Source organism: Pleurodeles waltl, chromosome 4_1, assembly GCF_031143425.1.
Source record: "Pleurodeles waltl isolate 20211129_DDA chromosome 4_1, aPleWal1.hap1.20221129, whole genome shotgun sequence".
NCBI lineage: Eukaryota > Metazoa > Chordata > Amphibia > Caudata > Salamandridae > Pleurodeles > Pleurodeles waltl.
In genome coordinates, this window is record NC_090442.1 from 316,296,583 (window position 1) to 316,320,294 (window position 23,712).

Consider the following 23,712-nt stretch of genomic DNA (forward strand, 5'->3'; position numbering starts at 1 on the left):
GCCCTCATACACTGTTGAAGTGGCAGCTGCTGATCTGAAAGGAGCAGGAAGGTCATATTTAGTATGGCCAGAATGGTAATACAAAATCCTGCTGACTGGTGAAGTCGGATTTAATATTACTATTCTAGAAATGCCACTTTTAGAAAGTGAGCATTTCTTTGCACTTAAATCTTTCTGTGCCTTACAATCCACGTCTGGCTGGGCTTGGTTGACAGCTCCTTGTGCATTCACTCAGACACACCCCAAACACAGGGTACTCAGCCTCACTTGCATACATCTGCATTTTGAATGGGTCTTCCTGGGCTGGGAGGGTGGAGGGCCTGATCTCACACAAAGGACTGCCACACCCCCTACTGGGACCCTGGCAGACAGGATTGAACTGAAAGGGGACCAGGTGCACTTCTTAGCCACTCCTTGAAGTCTCCCCCACTTCAAAGGCACATTTGGGTATAAAACAGGGCCTCTGCCCTACCTCAGCAGACACTTGCTGGTGAAGAAACCTGAACCAGAAACTACATCCTGCCAAGAAGAACTGCCTGGCTGCTCAAAGGACTCGCCTGTCTGCTTTCTACAAAGGACTGCTGCCTTGCTGTTGGCCTGCTGCCTTGCTGAACTCTTGTCTGGCTGTGGAAGTGCTCTCCAAGGGCTTGGATAGAGCTTGCCTCCTGTTCCCTGAAGTCTCAGGACCAAAAAGACTTCCCTTTTTCACTTGGACGCTCCGTGCGCCGAAAATTTCGACGCACAGCTTGTTCCGCGGCGAGAAAAATGCCGCACACCAACGCTGAGCAACGAGACGCTCGGGGGACGACCGGAAATCCGAAGCACGGCTTCGCAAGGACAACGCCACCCGACCTCTAGAGGAGAAATCGACACGACGCCTGCCGTGAGATCGTAATTTCAATGCGCAGCCCCGCAGAACGACGCGCAGCCGAAAAACAAGCAGGAAAATCCACGCACAGACCCGGGACATCTGGTAATCCCCGCGACCCACAGAAAGAGACTGTCCGCGCGCCGGAAAACGACGCACGACTTCCCCGCGTGGAAAATAACGACGCAAGTCCGTGTGTGCTGGGGAGAAATCGACGCACACACCCTTTTTCCACGCACCTCTTCCTTTGTGGCCCTCTGAGGAGATTTTTCCACTCCAAACCAGGTACTTGTGCTTGAAAGAGACTTTGTTTATATTATAAAGACTTAAGACACTTTGGGCCTCATTATGATCCTGGCGGGCGGCGGAGGCCGCCCGCCAGGATGCCGCCGTCCAAAATACCGCGCCGCGGTCAAAAGACCGCGGCGGGTATTACGAGTTTTCCCCTGGGCTGGCGGGCGGTTGCTGAAAAACCGCCCGCCAGCCCAGGGGAAAACGACCTTCCCACGAGGATGCCGGCTCGTAATCGAGCCGGCGGAGTGGGAAGGTGCGACGGGTGCAGTGGCACCCGTCGCGTATTTCAGTGTCTGCAAGGCAGACACTGAAATACTTTGCGGGGCCCTCTTACGGGGGCCCCTGCCGTGCCCATGCCATTGGCATGGGTACCCACCCAAGGGGCCTCAAGAAAGGAGGACTTTCAAGTGGCGCTGAGGGCCTGGGCAGAAGCCCATTTAGAGGATGATGAGGAAGAGGAGCCAGAAAATGGCACCTCAGAGGAATTTTCACTATCTGTGGATGGTGTTACCACTGCAATTGTGCCCCCTTCCAGACCAGGGAGCAGTGTCTCTATGCAAAGCCTGACCGCAGAGGAAAGGAGAGAGGAAAGGGAGTTCCAATTGCAAATGGCAAAACTGAAAATTGAGGCTCAACAGGAGGAGAGAAGGGCAGAGAGAGAAGCCAAACAAGCTGAGGCTGAAAGAGCAGCCAAACAGATTGAAGCTGAAAGAACAGCCAAACAGATTCAAGCAGAAGCTGAAAGGGCAGCCAAACAAGCGGAAGCTGAAAGAGCAGCCAAACAGGTGGAAGCTGAAAGAGCTTTGGCTGAAAATAAACTATTGTTGGCTCATGAACTGAGTCTCAAGGAGCTGGAGATCAAGGCGAGACAGTCTGAATCCAGCAATAATGGTGGCAGCATACAGACAGGACCTGCTGGAGAAAAGAAGGTTTGTATACCCAAAAATGTGGTGCCCAGTTTTGTGGTGGGAGATGACATAGATAAATGGTTAGCTGCTTATGAAGTTGCACTAAGGCCTCATGAGGTTCCTGAAGGGCAATGGGGGGTAGCTATGTGGGGTTATGTCCTGCCATTGGGGAGGGACACACTTCTCACATTGGATCAACCGGATCAAAACACATACCCACTTCAGAAAGCCACTTTACTTGCCAAGTTTGGGCTGACCCCTGAGGGATACCGTCAGAGGTTCAGGGACAGCACCAAACAAAACACACAAACATGGGTAGATTTCTTTGACTTTTCCAGTAAGGCACTGAATGGATGGGTGCGGGGCAACAAAGTAAATTACTATAAAGGGTTATATGACTTGATTCTGAGAGAGCATATGCTTAATACTACTTTTACAGAGTTGCGCCAGCACTTGGTAGATAGTAGGCTGACTGATCCCAGGAAGCTTGCTGAGGAGGCGGACCTCTGGGCAAGCACCAGAGTGTCCAAAAAGGTATCTGGGAGTGACCCTGAGAAGGGTAGTTCCGGTTCCCCCCAACAAAGTGAGGGGGAGGTTAGAAATGACCCAGACGAGTCCCAGAGTAAGGGGGGAAGAAAGGGTTCCCATACCTCATCTGAGAAACAGGGTGGGGGTTCTGGTGGGCAGTGGCCCAAAGCATCCCATTCCCAACCCCGCTGCTTTGAGTGTTCCCAGATAGGACACAGGAAGGGGGACTCTGTCTGTCCAAAGAACTCACCCAATATTGGGACCTCTACAGGGGTGGCCCATGTGGCCTTAGGGGAATGTAGTCCCCAGGGGCAGGTCGTAGACCATGCCTTCATCTCCTTTAGTTGGGAGGTGGACTCAGAGGGTAAACTGGTGATCCCTGAGGGTGGGAGCCGTCACTTCCACCAGGTGGGAGTGAATGGGATCCCAGTCACAGCTCTGAGAGACACAGGGGCTAGTCTTACCATGATTGTGGAGAGACTAGTGTCACCAGAGCAGTACACCGGACAGGTGTGTAGAGTGACTCCAGCCATTGGGGAAGATTTCTTCCGCCCCATGGCCCGGGTGTCCCTAGAGTGGGGTGGGGAGGTGACCCAGAGGCGGGTCATAGTTAGTCCCCAGCTGCCCATTGACTGCATTCTGGGGAATGAGTTTCCCTTAGTGTCAGGAGAGCTGAGAGGGCCAACCCCCAAGGGTGCCCTAACAGTTCAGATGTCTGGCAGTACCACTCCCCAGAGGAGGGTATGTAAGCCCCGATGGGGAGGCACGGGGAGGAAAGACTCACCCCTGTCCTCTGTTCAGCCTCAGAGTACAGACCCTGGGCTGAGGGACCAGTATCAAGGACCCACCCCTGACCTGGTGAGAGTGGAGAAGGGGTGTAAGACCCCTGGGGTTACTACCCCCCATTCTGAGATGCTACAGGAATCCCTTGGGAGCTCCCTACCAGCCCCCCAGTTGGAGGAGAAGCTCAGCCAACGGCCCCCCTCAGGGTCTCCACCTAGCAGTGGATGGTCAGGGGCCTGGCTCATAACACTGACAGCTGTCAGTGGCATCTGTTGGTTTCTGTCCTTGTGGGCAGAGTTTTCCCTGGGTTGGGGACAGAAGTCAGACCCAAGGAATGGAATGGGCCACATCACTTTGTTGGCCATGGTGATACTGTCTGCATACTGGGATGCATCTGTAAGCAAATTAAAGTTAGGAGCTGTACAGATGGGGTCCTCAGGTGATGAGAAGGGTTCCCCATGGGCCAGATCAGTGGCCCCAGAGAGTATAGACAAAGAAGCCTCACTGAGTTCAGAAAGGCGTAGAACTGGCGAGTGCCCCTGCAGTAGTGGGCCATTGTCCATGTTCTATCGCCTTAAGCAGGGAAGTCCATCAGAGTGTTGATTAGTCTACCCTGGCTTTAGGCTGGGAGGGGGTCATGTTGGACCTGGCTTTTTGACAGGGTCATCCCCAAACTTTTTGCCTTCCTCCTTTTCTTTTTCTGACCTCAGTTGTTGTTGGTTTTTAGACTCTGCGCACTTTACCACTGCTAACCAGTGCTAAAGTACATATGCTCTCTCCCTTAAAACATGGTAACCTTGAATCATACCTGATTGGACTATTAATTTACTTATAAGTCCCTAGTAAGGTGCACCCTGTGTGCATAGGGCTGGTAGATTAAATGCTACTAGTGGGCCTGCAGCACTGGTTGTGCCACCCACTTAAGTAGCCCCTTTTCCTTGTCTCAGGCCTGCCATTGCAAGACCTGTGTGTGCAGTTTCACTGTCACCTCGACTTGGCATTTAAAAGTACTTGCCAAGCCTAAACCTCCCCTTTCTCCACATATAAGTCACCTCTAATGTGTGCCCTAGGTAACCCCTAGAGCAGAGTGCTGTGTGGGTGAAAGACAGGACATGTACCTGTGAAGTTTACATGTCCTGGTAGTGTAAAACGCCTAAATTCGTTTTGCACTACTGTGAGGCCTGCTCCCTTCATAGGCTAACATTGGGGCTGCCATCATACACTGTTGAAGTGGCAGCTGCTGATCTGAAAGGAGCAGGAAGGTCATATTTAGTATGGCCAGAATGGTAATACAAAATCCTGCTGACTGGTGAAGTCGGATTTAATATTACTATTCTAGAAATGCCACTTTTAGAAAGTGAGCATTTCTTTGCACTTAAATCTTTCTGTGCCTTACAATCCACATCTGGCTGGGCTTGGTTGACAGCTCCTTGTGCATTCACTCAGACACACCCCAAACACAGGGTACTCAGCCTCACTTGCATACATCTGCATTTTGAATGGGTCTTCCTGGGCTGGGAGGGTGGAGGGCCTGCTCTCACACAAAGGACTGCCACACCCCCTACTGGGACCCTTGCAGACAGGATTGAACTGAAAGGGGACCTGGTGCACTTCTTAGCCACTCCTTGAAGTCTCCCCCACTTCAAAGGCACATTTGGGTATAAAACAGGGCCTCTGCCCTACCTCAGCAGACACTTGCTGGAGAAGAAACCTGAACCAGAAACTACATCCTGCCAAGAAGAACTGCCTGGCTGCTCAAAGGACTCACCTGACTGCTTTCTACAAAGGACTGCTGCCTTGCTGTTGGCCTGCTGCCTTGCTGAACTCTTGTCTGGCTGTGAAGGTGCTCTCCAAGGGCTTGGATAGAGCTTGCCTCCTGTTCCCTGAAGTCTCAGGACCAAAAAGACTTCCCTTTTTCACTTGGACGCTCCGTGCGCCGAAAATTTCGACGCACAGCTTGTTCCGCGGCGAGAACAACGCCGCACACCGACGCTGAGCAACGCGACGCTCGGGGGACGACCGGAAATCCGACGCACGGCTTCGCAAGGACAACGCCGCCCGACCTCTAGAGGAGAAATAGACGCGACGCCTGCCGTGAGATCGTAATTTCAACGCGCAGCCACGCAGAACGACGCACAGCCAGAAAACAAGCAGGAAAATCCACGCACAGACCCGGGACATCTGGTAATCCCCGTGACCCACAGAAAGAGACTGTCCACGCGCCGGAAAACGACGCACGACTTCCCCGCGTGGAAAATAACGACGCAAGTCCGTGTGTGCTGGGGAGAAATCGACGCACACACCCTTTTTCCACGCACCTCTTCCTTTGTGGCCCTCTGAGGAGATTTTTCCACTCCAAACCAGGTACTTGTGCTTGAAAGAGACTTTGTTTATATTCTAAAGACTTAAGACACTTTATATCACTTTTCAGTGATATCTCTACAATTTCCCATTGCAACTTTATTCTTTTGACCTACAATTATCCTGATAAATATTCTATATTTTTCTAAACACTGTGTGGTGTATTTTTGTGGTGCTATATGGTGGTATTGTATGATTTATTGCACAAATACTTTACGCATTGCCTTCTAAGTTAAGCCTGACTGCTCGTGCCAAGCTACCAGAGGGTGGGCACAGGCTGATTTTGGATTGTGTGTGACTTACCCTGACTAGAGTGAGGGTTCTTGCTTGGTCAGAGGGCAACCTGACTGCCAACCAAAAACCCCATTTCTAACACACCTCATCCAGGCTGCAAGTGTACCTCTACTGTGCCCCCTGACACCATTTTTATTTGATTTTTGAGGACATGGGAATCGAGTCCCTCAGTCCTAAAATGGTGGCCGCAACTTGCAGTTCAAGTTACAGCCAGCCAATCAGACTACACAGTTTGGCTTATGGATTTGTGGACCCAGCAGCAAAAGTCTGCAGTGGATACACGGCATGAAATATACAAAGTTTTGGCACCTTCATATCTCAAAAACTGCTGAACAGATTTACATTAAATCACAAAGAGCACACTTTCTGGAAGATCTTTATTTCTGCCAAATGTGGTGCAGTTCGGTTCTGCAGTTTTTGTGGTATTGACGATCAATTATTCTAATGGAAAAATAAAGGTGGAAAATGCGTTTCTCAGCCCCATGTTTGACAGATTACCTAGAGGGGAGCTGAGGTGGATGATATTGTTTTTTGGAAAGTTTCATGAAGATTCATCAAACGGCCGCCAAGGTTATAAGGAAACTAAAAAAGACTCTTCCTATCTTCTTATGGAACATCAACTGTCAGGTAAAAAGGTACAAATATTTTTCTTTTATTACGGTTTTTGCAGTGTTTTATTAGGTTTAGTTTCCTAAGTTATTATTTATTTGTATTTTTTGTTAGTGGCCTATGATAAATATAACTTCTGCCCTCGCCATGCACTGCTATTACATCACTAATAACACCTTTCTTAACATATTTTACAATATCAACGTAACATATGCAGTAAAATTATGGAGGAGAAAACTGCCTGGCGTAGGTACAAGTTATAGTTACCTAAGGGCACGAGTTATTGTTACCTGAGATAACTATAACTGCTGAATTTCCATGATGTATGAATCCTGTTTGCATTTCTTAACGGTCCAAATCGGTATTTTGGGACGTTAAGAAAGGCAAACTGGGCTTTCCTAATGTACAAAGCCCTTTAAGGAATCATAAATTGTGATTTTTACCCTGTAGAAATCGCAATTTGCGATTCCCAGAATAGGAAATGCAAACAGGGATTTCCTATTAGCATTTCCTATTCTGATGTACCACGCATTTCCAAAATACGATTTGGGCATTTTGGGGATGCAATTACCACTGACTTAAATTCAGCGGTATCCAGGTGCAATTTAAAAAAAGCACCCCAAGGAGTTTTTTTTTTAATTACAGTAGAACACACATATGCCCCTTAGACAAATGTGTGCTCTACAGGTGCACCCCTATTTTGGGGGGAACACCAAGGGGGGCCTTTTTCCCATTGCCATCCCTTGTTTTGCGTTTCCTAAGAAATCGCTGTTTAGGAAATGCAAAACCAGCCTATTGAATAACACGCAAAGGGATTTCTTAATAACGATTTCCTAAAAGCTACTCCTACTTTGAAGGCATAGCTATGAGAAAATCGGTATCTTTGTACATAGCATTTTGCATTTCTTAAATTGCGATTTCTATGAAGTCACTATATAAAACATGCAAAATTGCATTTTCGTACATCTGGCCCTTTGGTCTTCTGGTGTTTTGCAGAGTTAAGCTTGTGGCGCCCTTGCTCCTCAAAATTATGGGTCTCCTGCCTCATTAAGGCAGATGGCTCCACTGGTGTAAATCTCTGACGTGGCAGTCTATCTATCACTGGGGCCACGGACCACCATGCATGGTGTGGCAGTAGTAGCCCTGGGCATGGAAATCAAACGATAGCCCTGAGGCGCAGGGAGAAACCCCAAGCACATCAGGACAATATTTTGTGTTCAAAAAACAAACTCTAGTTAGTGCTTGTTTTTTTTAAATAAAAATCCCTTATGCAAACAACATGGTGCCCACTGTGCAAAGTTCAGTGCTTTCAGTGGATCCCCGCACCAGCAGCTCCATTGGTGGTACTGAGATACCTGCCTACTTGAGGGGATCTATAAATATGGTGGGCGGTTCTCTAGCTGGGGAAGCAGAGGCGATAGCCTCTGCTGACCTGGGTGGCCGGCATACCGCCCTTCATGGTCTAAATGGCACTGTTTGTATGCTACCTGAAATCAGATCCTGTTTAATTCGGCCTCTGCCAATAACTGTGGCTGCTACTGCCTAGAGTCAGGAATCCTGGCATAAATATTTCCACAAGGAAGTATTTACACATAAAAAAGTAAAAAATATACCAACGCATGAATGTGAAAGTTATGAACCAACAAGCGACGCCACACCACTCCTGTTTCTATTCTGTCAAGACCTGTTGTGCCCTTATATAAATGATTAGCTTGCTAGGCTGTGGTGGCTGATTTCGTACTCTCAAACCTTTTTTATGGGTATGTCCTACCGATGGATCAGTTCACTTAGGGGCTTTTCCCAAAAATGCATAGTGGACGTTCCAAAGTAATAGTTGGTCGCCTAATGCACGTTCACAAGATCCCAATAAGCATGTGCATTTCGTTCAGTCAAAGTGGCTTTTAATATGCCGTGCTTATATGGAAACCCACACTGGATGATTACACCTTGCCAATATAAATCGCTTATCTGTACTGAGAGTGCAGGTCATCATTCTCTGCATGCCCTCAGCCTCACCTTGAACATCTCCAAAGCGTCACATGCAAGCATGTAAGGTCCTAGTGCTCAATTGCAAAACAACATGTATTTATGCAGTATCTGTATAGCGCAAACGTAGCTAAAAGGAAGGGGACCACTGTACAGTGTCAAAGACAATGATGTTATTTGCGGCATGGACGGGTCCAATTGGGAGTAGATCCTCCCCCGTCCAGGCCGCTATTACCCCTGCGTGCGGAGTAAAAATGGGATGCCCCTGACGTAGCCATGCGCTCTACAAATCTATAAACTAAACTAAACTAAACGTAAGGGGCAAGGAAATAAAAGGGGACGGCGAGGTTTTCGCGCCAGTCCACAACCGATACCAGTGTGCTGGCTCATTACATTACAAGTGTTTCTCGCGTAACCACTACCGCGGGGAAACACAACAAAGGATACAGTGAACGAGTGATCTGATATGTACCTGGTTTCTGGGAATAGAGTAAAATGTTAATGCACAGGCTCTTTTATAAGGCTGCAGAACAAATATGTCTTCAGCCTTAGTCAGAGTACTGAAAATATTGACATGATCAGCAGTACAGACGCGCAGGCGTAATGATGCTCATACATTGACTACACCCTAAAGCCTGTCATGGGGTCAAACTCCCATAATTAAAGTCAGTGCTCAAACTTTGTCAGTGCCCTTGTACACCACGAATACACCCCTCCCTCTAAAATTCATTGCATGCTTCTTTTAGTCACGTACACATCGTTCAAAAAGCCCACCATTGTGAAAATGTAGACATTGGGGAACCTATTTGCGGCAATCTTTTGACCACAAAAAGTGGCCCCTAAAGACGCAGATATAAGAGTTGCTAGAACGCAATTTGAAAGTGTGTGCTAACACATGATAATACATAATAGGCCTCTGAAGCAGTTTCAGCCTCTGCCCAACATATAACCAACAGGAAGACACCAACACCTACTGTCTGTTGAGAAATCATAGATAGCCCATGGTAGGCTTATGGTTTTACACTGAATGATATTCATAGATGAAAGTAGTGGGATTAAATCCTAATATATGGGGCAATCCTTGCACCGGAAGTTTGATATTTTCCAGTTCAAATGGCTTCAGTGTGTTTTATATGTAGGATGGCCGTATGAGGTCTTCCAGACGCTTCAAGCACTATTACTGAAAGCTAGATTTATGACTGGTATGATAATAAGTCAAATAGTCATGCAACACGTTTGCTTGATCTGTTCTGGACATAGTTGTTGCCAACTTCCTCGTCACCTTCTTTAAAATATTATCATACCTGGGCTAGCTAAACATAAAGGCAAAAAATGTTACCCACCCGCATTATTATCTTGTCTAAACTGGGGCGAAAACCCTTTCTATTTAGAATAACCATCACCATTGCTTCTTGCTCTACCTTCCTGAAAAAGGTTTATGGCTGTAGAATCCCTAAATTGTGAGGCATCCTAAGAACTTATGGGGAACAGGACTTGAGAAGCACTGTTTAACCTCACAATTTATTAAGTTTGAAATTGTTTTCAGCACCATCCTTTAGTTGTCACCATTTTCAAATTCCTACAATTTGTCAATTGGGGTAAGTAACCTATTCTGTTTTTAGGTCTTGGCTAATGACAGCTTCAGCTTTATTTAGGCAGGCCTATTGTTGTCAACACAAAACATATAGATAAAGAGAGATTTGGGTTAACTCGTTGCTCATAACTGAATATCTTTGTTGTCTGTCAAAGTTGTCTGCTTCTTGTTCAAGGGCTTTCCTCCCTATTCTTGTGTTTGTCCTGCCCAAGAACATTTCAGTCTCACTGCATTCCGATTGGATGAGTTGTATTGTTCCACTACAAACATGAGAACACTTTTTTTTTTAAATCTTAGATATAGGCCTCATTACGAGTCTGGCGGCTTGTGGATGGCGGTCGGACTGCCGCCAATGCAGCGGTCTGACTGCCACATTACAACCCTGGCGTCGGTATGCCAGGGAACTGCAAGCTCCGGCGGTTTGGAGGTGGCGGTGCAACTAATCTGCCAGAGCAGCGCTGCAGGCAGTGCTACCCTGGGGATTATGACCCCCTTCTCCACCAGCGGTTTCATGGCGGTACCACCACCATGAAAATGCTGGAGGAGAATGGGTGCAGGGGGCCCCAGGGTGGCCTTGCACTGCCCATGCACTTGGCAAGGGCAGTGCAGGGCCCCGCTGCCAGCACCATCAGTGTTCAGGGGCCGCACCCTGCGCTCTACAGCATTACTGCTGGCTCGATTATGAGCCAGAGACAGTTCTGTAGGCTGCTTCCTGCTACGCCAGCGGGTTGAAACTCAGGTTTCTGCCCCCTGACCTAGCGGGAAACTCTTAATGGGGTCGGCGGGGAGGTAGCCAGTATGGCAGCAACCTCCCCGTTGGAATTTCGGATGGTGTAAACTGTCTGCTGAATTCATATTCAGCCCCATAGTGTATGTTTTCCCCTTACAAACTCAGTTTTCATCTCCCTCCACCCCACCGCATCACTTTTCCTGTTTTATCGATCTTTTTTTACCTTCACACACACTCTTTTTATCACTACTCCATTCTCCAGTAACGCATGCCCCACACCTCATCATGCTATATGTGTTAAGATAATTTTTTTTTTACAATGGCTTTGCGCTTCCTGTACACTTTTGCCTTTTTTCATTTTAGTCTGCCATCCTAAGAAGGCCATCTTTCATCTGTGGCATGGTAAATTAATGCACTAGCACGCACAGGTTGTGACGCACACCTATGCATGCATTGTTTTGCATGCCTGTGCATTGGCATCTATCTTGGAATGGGTTTTCTTTAGCAGAAATCCCATTGCAAAGTTTGCAGACATGTGTGCGCCTGCACACAAAGCCAATAGCTTGGCATTTTAGCTCCGAGGCCTGTTGGCTTTCTCAGTGCTTTTTCCTACTTTGTTATTGTAAATTAAAGTTTTGTACGTTTATATCATTGTTTACCATTTATTTAAATGCACATATATATTTATATTTCAGGTTTTGGGACTCCCACCCATCAGTTTTCTCAAAGCTGCACCAAGAAGAAAAGCATTCTTTGGTATGTACTGCTCAAACAATGTTTGCAAATAATTTTTGTAATTTACCTTACTCGTTGTCTTTATTATCCTATTAGGTTGCATAGGCGCGTTCCTGTTCTGGTGCTTACTTTGGGGCATATTTATACTCCGTTTGCGCCAAATTTGCGTTGTTTTTTTCGACGCAAATTAGAAGCAAAACTAACTCCATATTTATACTTTGGCGTTAGACGCGTCTAGCGCCAAAGTTCATGGAGTTAGCGTCATTTTTTTGCGTGAACACCTTCCTTGCGTTAATGATATGCAAGGTAGGCGTTCCCGTCTTAAAAAATGACTCCGATGCATATACGTCGTATTTATACTCCCGGGCAAAAATGACGCCCGGGAGTGGGCGGGTCTAAAAAACCCGCATTAGCGCCGGATTTTAGCGCCTGGGTCAGGGCAGGCGTTAAGGGACCTGTGGGCTCAGAATGAGCCCAGAGGTGCCCTCCCCTGCCCCCAGGGACACCCCCTGCCACCCTTGCCCACCCCAGGAGGACACCCAAGGATGGAGCGACCCACCCCAGGGACATTAAGGTAAGTTCAGGTAAGTATTTTTTTTTTATTTTTTTGTGGCATAGGGGGGCCTGATTTGTGCCTCCCTACATGCCACTATGCCCAATGACCATGCCCAGGGGACAGAAGTCCCCTGGGCATGGCCATTGGGCAAGGGGGCATGACTCCTGTCTTTCCTAAGACAGGAGTCATTTCAATGGGGGTTGGGCGTCGTAAAAAAATGGCGCAAATCGGGTTGAGGCGATTTTTTTGCCTCAGTCTGACTTGCACCATTTGTGGACGCCCATACGCCATTTTCCCCCTATGCCGGCGCTGCCTGGTGTACGTCGTTTTTTTTTAACGCACACCAGACAGTGCCGGCGGCTAACGCCGGCTAACGTCATTGAATAAATACGGCGCCCGCATGGCGCTTCAGAATGGCGTTAGCCGGCGCTAAATTTTTTGGCGCAAAACTGCGTTAGCGCAGTTTTGCATCAAAAAGTATAAATATGGCCCTTTATGTTTCCAGTCCTTGCGGAGCATAGGAGAGCATTTGTGCAATCTTTGCCCTGACACGACCTACTGCGATACATGATTTTCTGCCCTGCTTCCTTCCTTATGTTTATTTCTTTGTGTAGTGCACAGTGCTCAACTCAGTTGTTTGTGATTTTTTCTTAAGCGTTTAGCGATAGAAACGAGGTCAAGTTTACATTTGCTGGACCTAGGCCTTTATGAAGTGAAAGATTAGCAGCTGCAGGAAAAACTATAATTTGTATGAAGAGAATCTGAAGAGAACAATCATAGCTGTAACAATACAGCAGTTACAGCTAGCAAGAATTTGTATTTTCATGCAAGAATTTGTGATCATTTGGATCCTGAGACAGGAGCACCTGAGTTTTTGGGGATAAAAGTAACGCTATAAAGTTTACAGAACAAAGGCTTGATGTACAAAACCACTTTGTGGACCCAAAGTTTGCGATTCGCAAAATCACCAGGCTTGTGAATGTTAACTGTCTTTTTAATCACAGGTTACTAAGGCCCTCATGTACAAACATTCCATCCACGGAAAGAGAAATTGCGATAAGTAATGATTCCTTGAATGGAATGTACAAAAATGGATTGGTTAGAAGTGCCGCAATGTGCGTACTGACTTTTAACTAATCCATTGGTATTTTGAGACCGGACCTATGTGTTAATAGGGCAGTTCTCTAAATACTGATTTGTAGAAGATCACAATTTGACCTACCTCATTATTATGCATAAGTTAAGTCGCAAATTGCCCACTACAATTGACGACAGGCACGGTGGCCTTCTGGGGTCAGCAGACAACTAAGTCTGTGAGTGCTTTTAAATAAAGCAATATTTTTCTAATGCAACTTGTTTTCCTTAAAGGATGAATTTTTTTGAAGGAAAAAATAATATATACATATCTTTTTTTTTTTAGCAGATAGCGGTCTCACAGAACACTGCCTGCTAATAAAAACTTTTAGTGAACATTCGGGAAGGGGTCCCATAGGAGCCCCTTCCTATTTGCAAATGACTTACAAGCTCCTTTGAAGAGGTGGTAAAATATTAATGTTGTGCGACTGGATTTCAGTTGCAAAAAAATTATAAACAGCATAAAGATTCTATATCTGGAAAGGACCACCTTAACACGCCCCTTCCAAATTCCCAAACCCATTGAGCAATTTGGTAATATTTGTTAATCTGTTACTAAATTACTATTTGCAATTGAAAAATGCCATTTCGTGGTCGGAAAGGCTCCTATTTTAAGAATCAGAGCCTTACCAACCTTAAAATATCTTCACACATGAGGGCCTTAGTCATAAAATGAGATAGAAAGGCATACAAATTGTTATTTTAGGACTTCTTTTCTAAATAGAGATTTGTTATTTGTTTTCTCAGTGTTTTGCAACTCAAATCCTATGGCAAAACATTGAAAAGTTACAGACTTGAGATGGGGTGGTAACACATTGCAAAAGGGAAGTGGTCCTCTATTTAAAAATTACAATAAAGTTTGGTGGGGAGTAGACAGTGGTCTAGGGATTATTCCAACTCTCAAACAAACTTTTTTATTTTTATTTTAAATGCAGTCTTATTTTCTTTAAGGAAAACAGGCTGCCTTTTTAAAAATGTGTACTTTAAAAACCCTTAAAAGAAAAAAAGCCAGGTCTAGTCAATGTAGTTTGTAGTTGAATATTTAACTGACACAATTATCCCCACCCAATTACGCCCCTATTCCTTGGTAAGCATGTGCAGGAACTGTCCCCATACTGACTAGTACCGGAGGTTTTCAACCTTGAAGAGTATGATATCAAAGGCATCCCCTCCATTAGGTATTGCAAAAGTGGGTCCCATGTTGACACTAAGGGCCTTATTTATACTTTTTGGTGCTAAACTGCACTAAGGCAGTTTTGCCCCAAAAAGTTTTGCACCGGCTTGCACCATTTTTTAGCACCAGCTGGGCACTATATTTATGGAATGGGATCCTATTCTCTGTACTCCATGAACACCAAAAACAACGGAGGTCTTCATTCAATGCTAGACCTTAGGTTCCTGAATTGGTTTCTATGAAAGGACAAATTCAGGATTCTGTCTCTAGCTCAGGCATGAATCGCATTAGACGCAAAAGACTGGATGATGCTAATGCACCCGTAGGATGAGTACTTTCATATTCCGATCCTGTAATGGGTACTATCCATTTCCAATTTATAGCACTTACTTTTGGGTTGACTTCGGCAGATTGAGTGTTCACAAGGTTACAACAGTCAATATCAGATTCACCAGTATACTGGTATCAAGTTACTCTAATCACCCGAGATTTTCCGAGAAGGGTGCGGTACCCAGACCTCCACCACCACCTGGTAACAGGGCCTCTTCATCTACCACTCAAAAATAATCTGTAATCTCAATTTGGAGGACATATTCTGCACCCCAATCGTCAGAGTGTACACCTTCATGCATGGAGATTAAGTGTAGCAATCTGCACACTTTTCAGCTACCACCAGAAGTGATGGATGTGATGCCTTTACCTGTTACCCTTCTACGAAATCTGTATACTCGTGGAGATGGAAATAATTTGTTTCCTGGTGTACTGCTTTAGGAATAAATCCTCTGAAAGCACCCATCTTCAATGTACTACAATTTGTGCTGTCCTTAGCTAAATAAGTCTACGCACTCGCCACGGTGAAGGGTTATCTTTCAACCTTATCAGCATTCCCTGTTCAAATGTCTGTATGTATCCAATGCAAATACCTTTCATTATGCCACAAGGGGATCGTGAAATATAGTTCAGAATGTTCTTTTGAAAACGTGTTTTGAACCCCTTACACAACTGACAATTGAGATTACTAACTTTAAAACTGTTTTCTGAGTAGCCACCACTTCAGCTTGATGTGTTAGCAAGCTTCAAGCCTTTACTGTTAGTCCGCCCTTTACCTGCTACTTTCCAGACAAGTTTGTGCTGCGAACTCAGGCTGCTTAACACCCTAATGTGGTGTCCTCATTTCATCTAAGACAATCCATTACACTGCTGAAGTTTTATCATCCTTCATATCTTTTAAGAGAGATAACACAAATCAGAACCCGGATGGACTGCAAATTATGACATAAACCATACTAAGCACTTTAGGTCAGATGACCAACTGTTCATTGGTTAAACATGATCCAAAAAAAGGAAAAGCGGTACAAAAAACCCCGATTTGCAGATGGTTTATTCTCTGTATTAAGATCTGATACTCCTTGGCTAAAAGACCTCCACCTGAAGGTATAAAAGCTTATTGTAATAGCGCTAATATTTCCATAACCCGTGCTAAATATCCGAATGTGAAAATTATAAATACTATGCACGTTTTTAAAATTTGTGATACCATGATATGTTTCTTTTATATCAACCCATCTGAACACAAGAGTACTGTAAGCACATCTATACTTTTGATCACTTCAGAATCATAATCAACACAGACAATACTTTCATGTAATGTATGGAATTCTTTGATAGTAGTAATCAGCAGTCTGTCACCAGTGCAAATGTATATTTAGAAAAAAAAAATTTAACGTAGGAAATTAAAAACATAACATCTTTAAAAAAAATTGTAAAAACGAACTAGGTGATCCTGGTCCTTGCTTAATACTGTATAATGGGTGGGTGAAGTAATACAATATAATATGTGTTCAAAGCCACAATTTCACCTCTAAAAATGCAAAAAGAAAGGACTGATGTCACATGAATCTATTGTGTATGAAATAGTCTGAGCAATATTATGTTTTTGTTTTCCTTCGCTAAACATTTATTTTACAAATATTTCTTCTTCCATCTCCTCTTTTCTCTCACTCTCCACAACTTCCTTCCAAAATCAGGCAGAGTGGTAAGTGGGTAAGATTGCTATCACATACCGAACTTTCAAATTACATCAGTTTCAATAAGTTGTCTCTTACCCAAATCAAACCATCTTTTTTAAATATATAAATTACAAATTTGGTATACTTCAGTCTTACAGACATCCCTAACACCATGTCGTTCTAGTATACCTCGATCAGACTCACAACTTAAATCCTTCCCAAATGCATTTTTGCTCATTCTATCTAAGTATAGAAATATGTTGCCATTCTCAAAACTATTAATAAAGGCTAGACACGTTTTTGGAAGAATCGACTACAATCACTAAGGCGTCACACCCTTTGTCTTATTTAATATGGCTCCCATCTGCTCCCACCTACATCGGCAGGACTGAGAACCCATGGAATAATTTCAAACCAGATCCTGATTGTAGAAAGCTATGGTTAGCATAGCTCTGGGGGCATGACTGGTTATGGCAGCACATTCTTCTCTGAAACCAGACTGTAGCCTACCAGGAAAATGCCAGATTAGCAGATGGCCCTGTGTAGCCCTGGAGATGGGAACAGCATTTCTCTCCATCTGGTAAAATCTATGTATTGTATTGAACAATGGAGATCTGAATATGTTCTTTTTGTCCTAAGTGTTTAGTATATTAGTGTTGGACCTGGCCCTTTTTTTAGGGTCATCCCCACACTTCTAGCCTCCTTCCTCCTACTTTTTCTGACCAGTTTTTATTGGCTTTAGGACTCTTGGCACTTTACCACTGCTAACCTGTGCTAAAATGCATATGCTCTCTGTGTAAACTGTATGTGTAATTGGCTTTTCCATGATCAGCTAATTTGATGTACTAGTAACTCCCTAGTAAAGTGCACTAGAGGTGCCCAGGGCCTGTAAATCAAATGCTACTAGTGGGCCTGCAGCACTGATTGTGCCACCCACACGAGTAGCCATGTAAACATGTCTCAGACCTGCCACCACAGTGTATGTGTGCAGTTTTAAACTGCAAATTCAAACTGGCAATTGTACCCACTTGCCAGGCCCAAATCTTTCCTTTTTATGCAGGTCCTAGGTAGCCCCATGGCAAGGTACAGCGCATGTTAAAGGTAGGACATCTACCGATGTGTTTTACATGTCCTGACAGTGAAATACTGCCAAATGCAGTTTTCACTGTTGCAAGGCCTTTCTCTCTCGTAGGTTAGCATGGGGACTGTCTTTAAATATCCTTTAAGTGCAGGTTCCCAAAGGGAGCAGATGGAGTTTGGGGTCTCTGAACTCACAATTTAAAAATACATCTTTTGGTAAAGTTGGTTTTGAGATTGTTAGTTTGAAAATGCCACTTTTAGAAAGTGGGCATTTTGTTGCTTAACCATTCTGTGCCTCTGACTGCTTGTGTATTCCCTGTCTGGATCACACTGACAGTTGGGCTGTTTTTAAATGTCCGCTAGACAGTGACACAAAGGGAGCTGGGTTGTAGCCTGCATATCCTGATGGGTCATCTGGGCTAAAGTGGGAAGGAAGGAGCTGAAACCTGAAAGGGCTGTGCCTGTCCTCATACAATGCAGTCTCTAACCCCCTGGTGTGTGTCTGGAGCCAGGCCTGGGCATCGCAGGATCTTGTGAACAACAGAGAATTTCCTTTGAATTTTGCCAATTTCAAAGACAGAAGGGGTATACGTAGTGGACCTAAAACCCCCAATTGTTCGATTACCCCTGGAACCAAGAGGAACCTCTGCCAAGGAGAAGAGCTGAAGAGCTGGAGGAGGAGCACTGCCCCTTTGCCTGTGACTGTGCCTTGCTGGTTTGGCCTGCTGTTGCTACTTCTGCCTCAAAGAGGACAAAGACTGGACTTTATGGTATATTCCTGCTTGTGAAGTGACTCCATGGTCTTGGACTGAGCTTGCCTCCTGTTTTGAAATCTCAGGGCCATCAAAGACTTCCTATGCCAGCACCTGGACTCTCTGCTGAGACTCCTACCCTGCCAAGTCGTGCCCACTCCAGTCCCTGTGCCCTTGAGAGGTGAAGCTGGTGGAACCAAGGCAGAAATCCATGTACAGGAGACGTGCAGGGAAAAATTTGAAGCACCACTTGCAACGTGGTTATAAAAACGGTGCATCACTTACATCGCAGCTGAGAAATTAACGCACCACCTGCATCGCGGCTGGGAAATCGATGCATCATCTGCATCGTGGCTGGAGAAACAACTCAACACCTGCTTGCGACTGCTGAAATCGACACAAGCCACACACAGCACGGTTCCTCCTCTTGTGTGGCCGGATTGCGCACGCATCGTCGCTGGGCATCAAAATCGACGTGAACCTGCCCAGATCTGAACTGCCCATCCAGAAATCAACGCATTGCTCTCTCGCAGGAGAGAAAAATGACGCATCGCCTACTCGATCAGAGAAGAAACGACGCAAGGCCTCATTTGTGAGTAAGGAATCGATGCACCTCTGACTTTTCCGATGCACACTCGCCCGTGCGGCTTTATTTTTGATGCAAACCAGGTACTTTGGGCAACATCAGCGCATCCATTGTTTTCTATGGAGTAAGACTCTTTATTTTAAAAATTCATAACTTTACTTATGTATGTGGGATTTTTGTCATTTTGGTTTGATTTAGAAAAATATTGGCTATTTTTATAAACTGGTCTGGTGTCCATACTGTAGTATTGTCACTGTATTACTGTGTGTATTGGTACAAATACATTACACGTTGCCTCTGAGATAAGCCTGACTGCTTGTGCCAAGCTACCAAGGGGGTGAACAGGGGTTATCCTAGGTGTGTATCTCTCTTACCCTGACTAGAGTGAGGATCCCTGCTTGGACAGAGTGCAAACTGACTACCAACCAGAGACCCCATTTCTATCATTTAACCATCCCTCAAATACTACTGACATTTCAAGAAGAATGCATCAAAAGGTAAAATAATTCATCAATATGCACCGTGTGTTTTTGAGAGTTCCATCACAGTCCTATAAATGCCCTATGAAACCCATGCTTTCAATACTCAGCCTTTTTCAGTTTGATGGCTCACACAATAAGAAGACTTCAATGTTTACACTCATGTAATTCAAAATGAATGAACTGCAGTTAGGGGCACCTAAGTTTGAAGAAACACATACATAGGGGGTCATTACAACATTGGCGGTAAAAGCCGCTTACCGCTGTGCAGAAGACCGCCAATACACCGCCGCGGAAATCCGCCACAGCTATTATGACCCACATCTCGGAATCCGCCGAAATACAGACACCCACACAAGTCCGCCACACCAAAGGTCAGTGATAAACTGGCGAAAACAAAACCTCCACCGTCACGCCAACAGAAACACGCCCATGCTATCACGACCCATGAATCCACACAGTGGTCTTTCAACCGCGGTATTCCATTGGCGGTACACGCAGCCGCGCTTAAAATACACACACATCTCCAAAACACCGCCACATTGGACAATTCCAAATACACACACCTGATACACATACACACACCACTCCCATACAATCAATACTATATAAAACACACACCCACATCACCCACAAACTCCTACGACCAAAAATGTAGACGAAGGCCAGAGAGACAGCACAGCATAGACCACCCCACCACACAGAGGCACACAACACCATCACCCACACAATATCCACGCACAAAACACCACACACCACTACACATCACCACACTCATCACCACATACACCACCCCACACATCACCTACACCACCCCATGGCACGGCAAAGACACCCCAGGTTCTCTGAGGAGGAGCTCAGGGTCATGGTGGAGGAAATCGTACGGGTAGAGCCACAGCTATTTGGATCACAGGTGCAGCACACCTCCATAGCTAGGAAGATGGAGCTATGGCGAAGAATAGTCGACATGGTCAACGCAGTGGGACAGCACCCAAGAAATCGGGAGGACATCAGGAAGAGGTGGAACGACCTACGGGGGAAGGTGCGTTCCGTGGTCTCCAGACACAACATCGCGGTACAGCGGTCTGGCGGCAGACTCCCACCTCCTCCCCCACAACTAACAACATGGGAGGAGCAGGTCTTGACCAATATGCATCCTGAGGGCCTCGGAGGAGTTGGTGGAGGAATGGACTCTGGTAAGTCAAATCTTAACTATCATATCCCCCACCCTACCTGCATGCTATCACAGACCCTCACCCTCACCCCTTCCCCTATCACTCCAACTCCTCACTAATGTACTAATAACACAAACCACCCATCCCAACACCAAGCCCTGCATGACACAACAAAGCATGGACACCCCTCACCAAAGCATGCCCACTGCACATACCCATAACACCCCCTCAACCATCATCACACAAGCCCCCACACAGGAATGCTAGCACTGGGGTACACGCTCACCCACCCATTGCACACCATGACACACACAGATGCAATAATCATGCTTTTACACCCCTGCAGGACCACTACCCAACGTCACCAGACAGGAGGGTCCAGACATCTCTACCTCACCCACAGAAGAGGCCCACAGTGATGACAGCAGCTCTGGCCAACTGGATCCAGATGACCAGCCCGGACCATCGTGGGCCTCGGGACAGTCGGTTCCCCTCGCACAGGCACAGCCCAACACAGACCGTCCACCCTCTGGAAACACCAGCACAGCATCCACCCAGCAGGCCCATACCTCCGTACCCAGGACACGTCAATCAGCTGTGTGTCCACCACTACAGGGAACCCAGGATAACCCACCACCCCAACAACAACAGGGACCTTGGGGCAGTGGTAGTGGGCACACAGTCCAGGGGACGGAGGCACAGGAACACAGGGGAACTGGGAGGGCTGCTGTGCGACAGGGGGCGGACAGGCCAAGGGAACCCACTCTCCACGAGGCCCTCTCCTCTATCATTGGGAGCATAGTACCACTCCCAGGAGACGATGGCTACGGTCCTGGCCAAGTTTCTGGAGACCCAGTGCCTGCAGGAGGACCAGTCTTTGGGGTTCAGGGAGGAACTCAGAACCATCAGCTCCGCCCTGGGCACCATCGTAGGGGTGCTGAAAGACATACAGAACACCATGAGGGACACCGTAGCACTCCAAGGGGCCCCTGACACTAGCATGGACGATGAACTGCCCACCACCTCCGCCGGTGCTAGTGGACAGGATGCCCCGCCACAAGACCACCACACCAGCACCCCACCCCCTGCAGATGGAGAACCACCCCGCAAGCGGTCCCTGAGATCCAGGAACAGGACAGAGCACGATGCCAAGACCCCAGCCAAGAAATGAGACCACCCTGATTGTCATCCCACTGTCCCCCTTTGTAACCCTGTCCATATTGGAACTGCCCCAGCTCCACTTCCTATGCCCATATGGGCAGTGCACCTGTGAGACTAATAGACTGGACTCTGCCATGGACATTCCTCCACCATCACCCCTCACCATTTTACCACCCCCTCCAATAATTAGCACTTCAATAAACACCCTTGAAGCACAAAACAATCTGGAGTCAGTCTGTGATTTCGAAAATGTGTATTAGCTATGACAGTGAAAAAATCCGTACTCAAATGTAATGTTAACATACCTATGTCACATATCACAAGTCCATGAAGAATGCAAGCAGATGACACACGTTGGTAACCACACCTGTGAAACCGTAATGGAAATGTACAACTCAGTTACCAAATACTGCTTGAAATTGACAGACAGGATAGAGGTAGAAGTGTGAAAGTACTTGTAGTAGGCAAGAAAGTGTTCTCACCTGTGTGTCACTGGAAATATTGCTGGATGACTGAGTCCCTGTTGTCAATGTCTTCTTCCTCTGCTTCCTCCTCACCACTGTCCACAGGCTCCACAGCTGCCACAACACCGTCATCTGGACCATCCTCCTGCAGAAAAGGCACCTGGCGTCGCAAAGCAAGATTGTGAAGCATACAGCAGGCGATGATGATCTGGCACACCTTCCTTGGTGAGTAGAATAGGGAACCACCTGTCATATGGAGGCACCTGAACCTGGCCTTCAGGAGGCCGAAGGTGCGTTCGATCACCCTCCTAGTCCGCCCATGGGCCTCATTGTAGCGTTCCTCTGCCCTGGTCCTGGGATTCCTCACTGGGTTCAGTAGCCATAACAGGTTGGGGTAACCAGAGTCACCCAATAGCCACACACGGTGCCTCTGGAGTTGACCCATCACATAAGGGATGCTGCTATTCCGCAGGATGTAGGCGTCATGCACTGAGCCAGGGAACATAGCATTTACCTGGGAGATGTACTGGTCTGCCAAACATGCCATCTGTACATTCATGGAATGATAACTCTTCCGGTTCCTGTACACCTGTTCACTCCTGTGGGGGGGGACCAAAGCCACATGGGTCCCATCAATGGCACCTATGATGTTAGGGATATGTCCAAGGGCATAGAAGTCACCTTTAACAGTAGCCAAATACTACACCTGAGGGAAAACGATGTAGCTCCTCATGTGTTTCAGCAGGGCAGACAATACTCTGGACAACACGTTGGAAAACATAGGCTGGGACATTCCTGGTGCAATGGCCACTGTTGTTTGAAATGACCCACTTGCAAGGAAATGGAGCACTGATAGCACCTGCACTTGAGGGGGGATTCCTGTGGGATGGCGGATTGCTGACATCAGGTCAGGCTCCAACTGGGTACACAGTTCCTGGATTGTGGCACGGTCAAACCTGTAGGTGATGATTAAATGTCGCTCCTCCATTGTCAACAGGTCCACCAGCGGTCGGTACACCGGAGGATTCCGCCATCTCCTCACATGTCCCAGCTGACGGTGCCTAGGAAGGACAACAGCGACCACAGAGTCAAACAACTCAGAGGTATATACCCACAGCTACACAGAACACGAAACATAATCCAAAAAGTTGTCTGTATGTGTGTTGAGTCCAGGCCTAGGTATGTGTGACGCAGTTGAAAATGAAGCCATGTGGGCCCCTGAAATGGCGGCTGCCTGACCTCTAAACTGGGACAATGGGATGTGAGGTAACTGCGCTGGCGTTGTACACCATCGCGGTAGGCGGTCGAAGACCGCAGCGCAATGCTGCATTGGTTAGCATTGGACCCTATGGGTCCCAGAAGCCAATGACGAAGTGCGCCGGCGGTGATGGTACGCACCGCCACGGACGTCACCGCCGCGGACGTCACCGCCATTTTCTATCTGTTGAATCA

At 46.6% G+C, this 23,712-nt stretch overlaps 1 protein-coding gene across 1 annotated transcript in view; it reads left to right on the plus strand.

Moving 5' to 3' along the window:
• Window positions 1-23,712, plus strand: part of DYRK4 (dual specificity tyrosine phosphorylation regulated kinase 4) — a 1,116,119-nt gene that overhangs the window by 850,847 nt on the left and 241,560 nt on the right. The window contains exon 10 of the mRNA XM_069230054.1: window positions 11,651-11,711. Coding sequence (XP_069086155.1) covers window positions 11,651-11,711 — 61 coding nt within the window. The remainder of the gene's footprint in view (window positions 1-11,650; window positions 11,712-23,712) is intronic.